At 39.2% G+C, this 13,085-nt stretch overlaps 1 protein-coding gene across 4 annotated transcripts in view; it reads left to right on the top strand.

The window, feature by feature from the left end:
• Btk29A (tyrosine-protein kinase Btk29A) overlaps positions 1-13,085 on the top strand; it is a 42,481-nt gene that overhangs the window by 3,534 nt on the left and 25,862 nt on the right. For 3 of the 4 annotated variants that reach the window (XM_011300922.1, XM_011300941.1, XM_011300931.1), the window contains exons 3-4: positions 478-727; positions 4,674-5,021. In XM_011300922.1, the coding sequence (XP_011299224.1) occupies positions 478-727; positions 4,674-5,021 (598 nt within the window). Of the gene's footprint in view, positions 1-477; positions 728-4,673; positions 5,022-11,612; positions 11,700-13,085 lie in introns of those variants that run through there. The other variant, XM_011300955.1, reaches the window with a different exon arrangement.

Raw genomic sequence — 13,085 nt, 5'->3', positions numbered from 1 at the left:
TAATTATAAATTCACAGCACGAATTGAAATTCAAAATATGCCCTCGAATATTTGCATTCAAGTTTTAAAATACACGAGAATATTTTACTCCAGCCCGGGGCTAAATAAATCACTCACGAAATTAATCTTGACATCGTGTAAAATCCCTGTGGAAAATGAAAAAAGAAAATATCACTTCCACAATTTCAGAGATAATTGTAAATATAAAATTGCTCATCCAATGATTTATTCATTGCGCCAATTAAATTGACCAAAAATTCAGATATTTTTCACTATTCTCTCCCCAATTTCAACAATCAAATTATCGACATCATCTCGGTGAACACGAATTTCCAAGCAAGTGAAAATTCTACTTGAATTATTTAGAACGGTCGAGAACTGTCCAGAGCTGATTGAATTTTCGCTCTACACATTTATCATTTTTATTTTCACCTATTCGTACTATTATTCATTTATTTTCTTTTTTTATTTTTCCAGCGACGAAAGGAACGGGGTCGCATTGCCATTGAGAACGTGCACGTGGTGGAAACGGCAAGCCTAGGGAACGTTGGCGTCGGCGACGTGGCTGCCGGAAGTGAAGCAGGCTCAGGGGGTGGTGGCGGTGGTGGCATACCCCCTGGCCTGCCATTTCAAGTTGGATATCGTGAGGCAGGTCAGGAGTACACTCTTTATCTACTTGCGGCACGTGAACAGGACCGAGTCGAGTGGATTCGCGCACTACGTGCAGGTAAACGAGAACTTTACTTCACGCTTCGTAGATCCATTCACCTAGGAGATTCTCATTTTATTCCCACCCCTTTCATTCGCCTTCGATACGGCAATCCAGCTCCTTTCCTTATTCCGTTAAGACCTCTGCATACTCATTTTCCCTCAACGAATATAGCTGGGGCATTTCTGCATTTTCATTGCATTACGACCTTTCGAAATACGACCTTTCGAAGTTTTCCAACGAACGTCAAAGTACTTGATTATAACAACACCAATTTGCAAATTGAGGTACAGATGTTCGTGGAATAGCCAATAAAAATAAACCTTCGAAAAAAATGTGGACGCAATTTTCACCTGCACTCTCTCATGGTTAAACAATCAATTGGTAATTTTTCTGAAGGTCTACGCGAAAAAAAGAGAATGTAATGTATTACTTTTATTTTATCATCAAAATGTTTTCTTGATTATAAAGTCTCATTTGGAGTGAAGAAACAGTTTCTCTCTGTGCATCCGCTACAGTCTCATCTTGAATATATTTAATGGATGGAATTAAGCCCCAGAGGTCCCTCAGTCAATAGTTTAAAAAGTGTTCCACTGTTTGTGAAGCCCATCGAATGGAAAACCTCGACGTAGTTTAATTTCACCTCAAAGCCTCGACGAAATTTCGCGTACCCCCAACATCAATGAATTTTTTTTTAATCGTTATCGTGCAGAATAGGGATTTCCATCAATTTTTTTTTTGTCTACCTGACTGATCAAAAGCCCTCACGCTGCCATACTGCTTTTGCTTTCCATCGAAAACTCGGTATAAAAAAATATATGGTGGCGCACAAGAAAAAATACCAAACGAGGTGAAATAGAATCGAGAAAAATTGTACCAGTGAATTTTTGCAGCCGTACAGACCACCGAGCTTTGGCAATTCACTGTACACAGTTCGAATAATGGAGTTTCAGTGCATGCACGAGTTTCGTTTGAATTTCCGGATGGGAAACGCGTCACGGAGTATTACACGACGTAGAACTGCATCCCTCTAAGTGAAATCGAGTCACCATAGTACATTGGAATACTAAAGTGAATATTGTGATTTCTATCAGGTGGCAGGACCTTTTGGTAAGAATCCCACTGATATTCCACCAAAGAATAATTCAATGATGCGTGAATTATTATCAGATGCAAACAGCGAATACTGAATAAACGACTATTTCTTGTGACTCCATTGTTGCTTCAGCGGTTAACTTTGAAATTGACTTTTTCCCCCAGTTCGAGTGAAAATTCAACTTTAAATTGATGTTTATGCGGGTCAAAAGTTCCTTTTCATTTTCCTTGACCCTTTTTTCCCCGTGCATAACACTTCAAGAACATTAAATGCACTTTTAATGGGGTAACGTATAACACTTTTCATTTTTTTTCTCTTCAACATTCTGGGAATTTAATTTGTGTCACAAGGTGTGTGGGGAAGATGAAAGATTTGATTTAGGGGCTAAAGTCCCCGAGGATTAAGTAAATTGCCGTACTTTTTACTCTTCGCCCTTCTTCGTGTTTTTTTTTATAAACCCCTCTTCACCACTCACCCCTTTTCTATCCCTGGGCTAATGCATATGAAAAAGAGAATCGCAAATCACGACTGAGGACCACCCAGAGGAGCTTACCTAAAAGTGCGATGTTAATGTGGACTTCGTGAGTGCACACTATCATCCCAGAGTTGTGGAAAAGTAATTACAAAGTTAATTAGTCTCGACGGATTAGATTGTGAAAAACATAACTGGAGAAACTACTGCCTGACTACATACTCTTTTCATCACGAGAGTGGAAAAAGAAACAACCGAGTGAGGGGAAAACACAGCGAAGTACCATCACCAAAAAAACCACCAGAAGATAGATCTTAAGAAGATAATTAGGAAGCGGAATCCACTCCTGGCCACCGGAAATGCCGAGTTATTATATCCACCGGATGAAAAACTACTTGAAATGGATTAATCTATGTGCTTAATTATCAGGGCGAACAAAAAGCAGAGTATAGCTGACAGACGTTGAATTTTTCTTCCATCCGTGAATTCAATGTAAAAAAAGGCCATTCAAACCCAAAACTTTTTCTCGCAACACCATCAAAGATTCAACTTCATTTTCACAAAAGTTTGATTACACCGTGGCTCGATGGCTTGTAAAAAAAAAAAAGAAGTGGGGAAAAACTTTGGGAATTCAGCTGAGAATGAGAATAAAGTGGAGTGCAAATTCACCGGGTCAATTGAATCTGCCAAAAATTGCAACAGCTACCTTCTGGTGGATCAATAAAAGCCAGGAGAGAAAAAGTAAATTATGGGAATGCCAGATGCCTGTTTCTTCAATTTGTGACAGGATTGAAGACATGGCGGAAGTGTCAGTGGGATATCTATCATGACCAGTATTGGGAATTGTGGTCGAAGGGAAGCTGTCAAGCCTTCCTCGATAACCGGGGTAATTCAACTCCTGCCAATGAAGATCAAACCCACATTTTTTCTCTTTTATTTTCCCTTTCGATATTAGAGCCTGCTCGTGATAAAACAAGAGTATCTCAATGAGAATGAATGAAGGAAAAATGTCAATAAAAATAAAGGAGATTGGAAAATGGGAGTGAAAAGAATAGCAGTTGCGTTATCAGGTCGGCGAACACGCTAATGATAAACGGGGGTACGTGGGTGGACTGCTGATGACGTTCTTCAAGGCGAGTAAAAAGATGTTTAACCGACTCGAGAAAAACTAGGAGGCAATGCTGGGATAAATCCTGAGTTGTATTTATATTTTTCTCCCGCGAATGCCTGATTATTCGTTTCGCGGATTATTCGATTTTTATCTGACTTTCCAAAGAAAGTGATTAATTCTCCCAATTACGGGATATCCTAAATGTTAAATAAAAAAGTAGGAGAAGGTAATCCTGCTTTTACATTAATCCCTTGCAAGAAGAATTCCTTCAAGGTGGAAATGGCACTGAAATTTCCTTGAATCTCGCACAAAAATTCCATTAATTTGTTAAACGAAAGCTCTGGGTGCAATAAAAATCCCTATTTCTTCCCTTTGGAAGAAATTCATCCCCATGGAATTACCAAGAGAAGGGAGTATCACCCGCTCCATTCTGTCGTTCCATTTTTTTTTTTTTCGACACTTTTCTATTCGAATTTTTGCGGCTGTGAAAACGCATTTCATTTGGAGACCGTTACCGCACACTCGTTTTTATGGTACGGTAACGAGACATCCCCACGAAGTAACACCGTTTCCGTTTGCCAGTGGTGTTGTGCTTTGCGTATTGAATAAAAAAAAACGAGATGCGAGATTGTCAGGGAGAGTGAGGAAAGAGTGAAATAAGCTAAAATATACAGGAGTACTCTTCGACGTGGAAGTGAGCTCGAGTGAGTGAAGAGGAACAGGCTTTGATGTGTCACTGCAGGCAAAAGGGAATGAGAGAGAGATGGAGGAGTGGATTGAGGAAAATAACGATAGTTATAGTGTTGAAAAGCATCGTCAATTATCCTGAAAGGCTCCCTAGATATTTTTCTGTTAAAATTTCTCTTTTTCATCGAGTCAAGGACACTCATTCGAGCATTATAAGTCATCATCAAAAAATGTCCCATCTTCTGTGAATGCTACGAGAGTTTTTTTTCTCTCATCTGGTTTAAATTGGATTCAATTTTTATGAGTTGATCTTTTATGATAAATTGTTGTATTCATTAATTCCTCCTTGAAAATTATTATTCAATCTTATAAAATCAATTGGATATTTCAGAGTTTTTCCACTGAAAATAATAATTTTCCCATAAATTATTCTCCGAGTACTCGACAAATTGATTTGATTGATTTGATTGATTTAATTGGTCATTGAATAGTATAATTAGAGTAGAATGAATAATTTTATAATCGAGGGGTTGAAATAAATATCGAGCGTTGTTACCGCAATACACTGAATAATTGGTATAACAATTGTTGTTTGCAGTTTGCAGTGAAAATCCAGGTCTCTCCGGTAGATATCACGCTGGTCTCTGGAGCGGAAAACGCTGGTCCTGCTGTCGTCTGTCAACCCGCAGTGCTGAGGGTTGTGATACCTGCAGTTCGTGGTCATCGAAGCCACCATCTAGTAACACGACAAATTCCACAAACGCCTCACCATCAATTAACACAATAACCAACGCTCCTGGAGGTGAGGCAGATAGACGAATTCAACAGCAATCTACAACGACAATAACAGCAACTACAATTACATCAACAACAACAAGTACAACTGGTAGTGCTGCTGAAACCAACAATAATCCAGTAGTTCAGTCCCAGGCACGCTCGACAATTGGTTCGTACACAATTCAATTAAATTCTTGTTTAATTCTGTCAATTGTTTTCACACCCCCTACATTCATTTCTCTATTGATTCATTGGGATTCTTTTTTTTACTCACCTTTTCACGTCAATCAATTAGTTGACTCCAGTGGGGCTGATTTTTTTTTTCACCCAAAATCATTAATTGGAGGTAGGAAAATTGTCGTGCAATCGAGTGCAGGGGATAATAATTGGTAATTTGATAACGGCCTCCTGATAAATCAATCTTGCTATCGGTACGGTGAAGTTGCAATCGATGGGCCGATCAAACAAATTCCATCGATAATTGACTGATTAATCAACATATTATGTTGAATATGTCTCAACGCCGCGTGAAAATTCTGCGATGAGAGGGAAAATTGATGATTGTCAACAGTTCTAATACCATGATGAATCGATTCCCCCGGAGATCTGACGCACCCCTAGGGGTTTAAAAAAAAATCATTCCCATCCAGTGTGAATTATCCTTCACTCTCTCTCTTTGCTATCGGAATGGAAAGAGCTGGATCAAAGCCAGTGTCTAACGATGTTAGGGGAATTTTTCTTTGAAGTGGTTATCAGAACGTGAAACTGACAGAGTCAACTTGGTACCCTTGTTCCTTCCCGATCGTCATGAGAAGAAGAAATAAAATAATGCGGGAATTACTCACCGGGAGAAAAAGAAAAAACGGCAGAAGCCATCTGCGAAATTGAGAGCATTTAAACGGGGCCAATGGACTGGGGAAAATTAGTCGTCACTGCATAAATTTTAACCATTTAACTTTTGTTCTTGCTGAACGTTAAAGCGATTTAGCAAAGTTCAGCAACTTTTCTTTCCATTCTGTATTTTTCCACTATTTCTTTACTACTCTTCTACCTAGCACCCGAGTTTTGTACTCCTGGGAGTCTCATGTTGAGATGCTACCTTGCCAGACATTTCAAACTCCCTTCTTTTTTTTTTTTATTCAACTTCGACACAATGCCGATTCTTTGGAGGATAGGAATAAGTCCCTCATGATGGCAATGTGACGTTTTGAATTCTTTCTTCCTCCGCATTTGCCAAAATTCCGTGGCAAATCGCTTCCGTCGATGGCTTTTTACAAAACGAAGGGGCAGGGGGAAGATGGGGGGAGAGGGGAATGTGGAAGAGTAAAAATCACAAAGCTGAGCGAAAAACAACGATGATAATGCTCGAGAAGTGAGTGCACCACGGCTTTCTCGTATAAAATATGGGAATGTCAGAACACATAAATCCCTGACATTTTTTTTTTACTTCCCCCCGCTTTTTATTGATCGATAGTGCACACGAGCAGAAAATATTTATGTGAAACATCGTGTTTGGTGGACGATTGACGATAACACGGTTAGCAATTTTATATTCCAGGTCAAGTGAATGGAAAAAAAAAAATTCCCCCAGCTAATGATTTACAAAAGCTCCTCTCATTATTTTAACAACACATCGAGGGGGGAATTTTTCATGAATTTTCCGTAAATAAGGGAATAATGTTAAACACCTTGGGGGCACATTTATATTCATTGACCTGTGAATATGTTAATATCGTGTTAAGGCTGAGGAGTTCTTCCATGAAAATTCTTGTAGACGAATTGGTGAACAATTTCCGAATCTCCTTTATTGCCACGAAATCACAAACCGTCTCAGTCCCTGGAATTGGCCCAACTGTTTTCATTCCCTCGATTTATCTTCCACAACTATGAATCACTCATTTTTAATTGTCGTATTGGTTATCCTCTTCCGGAAACTCTCGTCTTTCAAAGTTATCCGGGAATGGGGAAAATGAAATTGCAATTTTTGAAACCTCTCTGGGACAGTCTATGAAAAGTTTCCAGTCGAGGAAAAAACTTGTATGTCGTTGGTTTTTCCCTTTTTCTTTCGTTTTATCTCTTTCGTACAGAGCTGAGTTGCTAGCAAGGAGTGATGCAAGGATGAGGTCTAAAAGAGAGTGGAAGTTGGACGCGATAGTCTGACGATGGAGAGGTTGAGGCAGAGTTGAGGTTTCAAAAGTTCCAGATCTCTTGGAATATTCGAGAGGAAAAGACACTGCCGTAAGACACTCGAACGGATAGATACGATGAATTATGATAATAAATTCCGAGTAGAGACAGAGAACCAGATGAAAAAAAAAGGAAGAGTCCTCAAGAGGAAATGTGACAAAATGAAAACTAATAAATTAAGACGCAGTTCGAGAGTTTGATTAAATCCTCTGAAAAAAAAAAACTGGTTGAAGAAAAAGTAAAGCGATAGACAGGGGTAAAAAGGAGGAACCAGAGGAAGGGGAGGAAGGGGAGGCCGGGGAGGAAGGTGAGGAAGGGGAGGAAGGGGAGGAAGGGGAGGAAAAGGAGGAGAAAAAAAAAAACGTTAGTGAAAGAGTTTCTTTTCATTGTGAAAGTAATCTCTAGCAAAATCCAATCGTAGAGGCTTCTTGGACTCTCCTGAAGAGCTCGGCAATTGTCCGTTGTATCCGCGTGAGTCTGTAGGTTGGTGAATCCGAAGAGAGCACCTCTCTACAGATGAAAGCTCTGCTCTATCATGGATATACATAGAAAAGTATCTTGATCGATTTATCTACAGACGAGTGAATGCATCGAGAATAATCTTCCCATCCCCTCCAGAAACAATTCCCACCGCTTTGAATTCCGTTCAACTCCACAACTCTGTCTTCATCGAACTCGCGCAATTACCATAATTTCATCCAATGATATCATGAATTAAAGTGAAATTTGACAATAGCAGAAACGTCACGCTCCCAGCCTTTCATAATTGAACATATAAACCCAACAACAGTTAATCAGGTGAATCAGCTGAATCAGCAAAGTAAGGAATACCCATTTCACTATGAGTTTGTTGAATGATAGTGACCCAATTGCCATGTGATTAAGCCATGACGTTACATTAATCCGAGAAATTGTCCCTGTGGTATTTCACTCCAAAGTGCAAGACACGAATTCTCAACGTCGGATGGATTTGCTATGAACAAACCCATTGAGACTAGCTGCCAGTTGATCTCAAGGCATTCTCAATGAGCCATGCATCTATCGAAGACAAATTTACACTGACAATGTTCATACGTCCGGATACACCGGTGTCGTTGGTATTGATGCACGTACCTTTGATCATCCACCTGTCCAACACCCTACTAATACCAACTTCTCTGTCTAGGCGTTTGGCATCTTATTGCATCAAACCCCACAGCAACAATTCCACTTTGATGTTTCAACTCATTAAGTCAGATTATTCCTCGAACTAACGTTCAGTGCTCATGTGATAATTACTGAATGCACAGCAATTTTTATTTTTAACGCGAGCCAGTAATATCAACATTTTTTTTTTATCTCTTCTGGTGAATTCTTCGCATCAAATCATCCACATTTCATACGTCTATCTCTTGGCTAACGGCTGGTGGGTGCTCTTGTGGTCTTTGTATCCCACAAAGTATCTCCTCGACGAGGTACGTCCGACCTTACCCCATTCGGCCCTAGACCTCGTTAAAACTTGATGCATCCTCTACTCACAGAGATCCCCTCACTTCCTTCACTCTCTCCCTTTTTCGGCTCATCTCGTGTCTTCACTCGCTCGTTTCGTTTTCCCTTTTTTCCACTTTTTTTTTTAACCCTCTTTATCTATTTTCCTCCCTTTCTCTTTGCCAACTAGTTTTTCTCTCATCCTTTTCTACCGTCGACTTTTTTTTTTTCACTTTTACGCCATTCCGTTAATAAAAGCCACGGCTTTCTCAACCCCGTATTAGGAGCTGGGATTTCTGACTTCAGGTCAAATTAAATTTCAATTATGCACATTCGCGCTGTTATTAAAATTGTACATTATGATTTTTTTAATGCTGCGGGTTGACTCAGTAAAGAGGGAAAAATTAAATTGAATTTTCCAGGTTTATGAAACGGCAATGGACAACTCGTTAGTATTTATGCGCTTCGGCTTTTTTAGAAGAGCTCTCTTTACTTTTCAATTATATTAATTGGGTTTTCAATTAAATTAGCTGAAGATGGTGAATGAATTTATCATATTTTCATGTTTATGGTGTCGAATATTGAGTTGTAGTGGTTGAGCTGTTGTGATTTTCTAGTTCTGAGAATGGTCAACCCCAAAGATTGTAACTTCTCAGTGGAGGACACAGCATTGTTGCATATCCACTCGTGAATTTAATAAGCAAGTCCAGGAACATGGAGTTGTGAAGTTGGAAGAGCCCCCAGGGGTATAACTAGAGATCTTTGTCGTATACGAGTCGACATAAAGGTGGCTTAGACCCAGATTTATCATCGTGTTCACCTCAGCCCACAGCTAGTCCACTAAACTCCAGAGGAAGAAAAAAAAAATCCAATTCCATTCTTTTTTCTCAGTTATTTAATCTTACATTTTTCCCCCCCTTCTTTATCTGACAAACCATATCCTGCTTTACTGCCTCTTGAGAGAAATAAATATCTATTATTATCCCCCCGAGTTCTATAACTCACCGAGATTGACAAATAACTCAGGAAAAGGGAGTGACAAAACCGATGTTCATTTGTACAGTACATCCTGTGGGCTCTGAACTGAAGAGGCTAAAGTTGAGAATATATTTTGCGGTTTGACATGACATTTTGTTCATTGGTTTTGATGTCAACTTGTGAGGCTGATGGTACAAATTCAAAATACCACAAGGTACATGGTTTCTCAAACTATTTCCAGTGGTTTTTGCTTAATGGGTTCAAACTTTTCTTGAGTTTAGCCAACTTTATTTAACGAAGTAGGTTGAATAGAGGAGCATGGTACCTAACGCTGAGGATTGGCAATGGCAATATAGGTGTTAGTAAACGCTGAATGGCTATTGGATTCAGAACTTTGGTTTAAAGACTTTCGAGTTTACTGTACAGATGGAGAGGAGATATATATATAGAAGCGTTTCAATATATTCTCCCTGTTAACCCAGAAGTTTCATTGCCAACGTTTCTGGATTTAAACGATCGAACTCCCTTTACCCTTGCTCCATTTGTAATCTTAAATTCCTGGATAAAATTTCAACTTGAGACAATGAATTTTCCTGGTAACAATGCAAGCTCGTTAGTCGACAAAGTGAATCAGCCAGTTTGAATTACGTTTAAATTTCAATTTTAGTTTTAGTTTATCGGTGAAAATGCTACGGTCGCGTTCAACTATTTAACTGGATAAATGAGGATGAGGAGACAACTCACTCCTCATATTTCACTCTGAAAATATTCTTTATTATTAAAAAAAAGTTATCAATTCCTTGGCTAAATGATTGAGTTGAGAGACCAACTCTTTGAGTAACTCCTGAAAAGTGTAATTTCAGCGCAAAGAAACTCCAGAGTTTAATTACTCGACCCCATTGAATCCCATCAGCTTGTTATTTGATTTAACTCTTCACCAGAAAATCGTCACCTTCAATGGAATTGTGATAAATTTTATCATCATTCACCGGAGGGGATAGAGCTGTTAGCGATGCTAATGCAATTATGAGTAACCAATCAGTCGAGAGAAAGTCTGATGGAAAAATGAAAAACAAGTCCTTTGAAACAACTCAGTACACCTGTGTGTCTCCTCGGAATTCCCTCTCTCATCCAAACACGTGATCAACCTGAACACGGTACCAAAAGTTTAGCATCCCCTGCCGAAACTCCCGAGGAGGATTTAACCAAAAACTTTTGATTCTAGTTGACTGTGACATTTACAGGGATGAGGAGTAAACTCACCAGATACGTATGTATCACCGCAGTTTCTCGTACAAATATACATGTAAAATACATACCCCCTCAGGAGTGGTACCTCCGGAACTGGCCGAGACACTAGTCAACATCCAAGGTTGCTACCACATAACTCTTGCCTCAACGACACATTCCATAGTCACTTTGGTATCCACCGAGACACAAACCGTATTTCACCACTCACAAGGAGAGACTTTTCCCCCTGGAAAAGTGCAATACGAATAGAGAATGGATTTTTATCACATTTATGGATTATCCAGAGAGATATCTCCATGGAAAAAAGGAAAATAAATTTCTCAAACAAAGGCTGCTCCAGGGAAATGCAACTCCCCCTGATAAAAATTCTATCAGCAATTTTGTTATGTAACCAATTAGAGGATCACGTTTTACCCTTTGAATTTCCGTCTTTCCACCGATTAAATGAAAAAACATGTCATTTTTATGACAAGCTAATAAATGCTCTCTTCTAATTGTACATAATGTCTCAGTGCACCTGCGCTGTGGAATTGCTGAAGAGATAGAATTGAGTAAAAGCTATGGAAATGTTGAGCCGTGCGTGGCTTTCACGTTAATCAAGCATGTGTTTATGCCTTCTGGAGTGGTGTAGGTATTTACATGGTACAAACACATCAACTGGCCAAAGACCGGCTTCTCTGAGGGGAACTGGCTCAGTGCCCTGCCAAGTCAGGAGATGTTGAAGAAGGATATGTACCAGTGTGCTTATGTACACTGACAAGGTACCATAATCAACGGTCCTCGGTTCAAAGTGATGTGAACTCGTGATAATCTTTGTGCTCGATGCATTAATGGTGATTGAAAGGTGAATTAATAACAGTGAGCATCGAGTGGTGAATTATTGACGTCATGAAGGAGCGCGATTTTATGAAGCTATTTGGATGTCGGTGGTCCTTCTGGAAATTTGCTGTGGGACTTGCTGCTGGTAATTGCACAGATCACTGATCAATTCTAATGACTTCGGCTTTCTTTACTCGTGTTCAACCATATATTCCACTCCATTACCTGTTTATTCAACTCCGAGTTCAACTCCATGCAATACTACGGAATTTCGGTGATTCAATAGTCTCTAATTGACAGCTGCACACAGAGTTTAAATTTTTCTAATTAATCATTAATCATGGAAAGAGAATGTGTAGTTGAAAAATTGGATAGAGCAGTTTGAATGAATTTAAGTGGAATATTTCTGGAAATAGAGAAATGAGAAAAAGGGAATTCTCTGAGGAGGAATTTAATAGCGAGGATCAGGTTCACTTGGACGTCCATAAACTCCGAGTTGCTAGAGATATCATGAGTGTCGATATACGTCATGAGACCATTTCTCCGGCTTTCGTTTTCCGCTGGTTATTTTTTTTTTTTGTCACAGTGAGTCGTAAACGATTTTTCTCAAAAGTTTTCGACACTCGGTGGATCTAATAACCGGGAAGTTGGAGGCTGTAGAGTGGCAATTGCACTGGATATTCGTGGGAATCACTGGGATAATTATCGATTATTGGTTCGTGTTTTCATGGAGAACGGTGGAAGAGAGAAAGAGAGTTATGGAGGTGGATTTTAATCGGGTGGTTCTGGTGGTAACCACGTAGATTGTCAAGGCTGTGAGAGGAGGGACCCCATCACAATTACGCTACCAGTCTCGTTTGAAATTTACCGATATACATACATGAAATCGTTATAATGGTGGTACAATGGTTTAGCGATTGCATGTCGCATGTTGAATAGTATTTACCTGGGGTCCATCGTTTACGTTCGATACCTTGTCACTGATTTTATAAAGCGTTTATGGATAATATACTGGGTGCCACACGCATATCCGTTGTTAGGTGCCTTCAACAGGGATTCATCACCCTGTGGTTTCATTGCCTATTCAATATCCTGTACCCGAGCTGGACACTGTTATTATAAATTGATGCCACCCAGGTTCAGTCGATTATTGAGGATTGGGTATTTGCTCAGTCATTTCGATGGCCAAATGACATTTGCTCGTTATTCCTCTTCCAGTGCTTGTATCAGCGATCCCGTAAAACTTTTATTTATTTTTACTCTTTCATCGCTTTTGTCAAGAACTTCAGGAATAACGGGTTCTTGTCATTATTGCCATTATTGTCATTATTGTCATTATTTAATGAAACAAAATTAATCGTAACAACTTGTTTGACGTTTCTTCCATGTCGTCTCAAAAAATCTTCCCGCAAAAAATCGTTATCAATTGAAAATAGTAATTATCAAATTAACCAGAGTTTTCTATGCATTTATTTAATATAATATATAACCCATTGCTCTTTTAATATAGAAGCAAACGAAGAGATTTAGA

This window comes from Fopius arisanus, unplaced genomic scaffold (assembly GCF_000806365.1).
Source record: "Fopius arisanus strain USDA-PBARC FA_bdor unplaced genomic scaffold, ASM80636v1 scaffold00001, whole genome shotgun sequence".
Lineage (NCBI taxonomy): Eukaryota > Metazoa > Arthropoda > Insecta > Hymenoptera > Braconidae > Fopius > Fopius arisanus.
The sequence above is the reverse complement of the archived record's forward strand: the minus strand, read 5'-3'. Positions and strand labels throughout refer to the sequence as shown.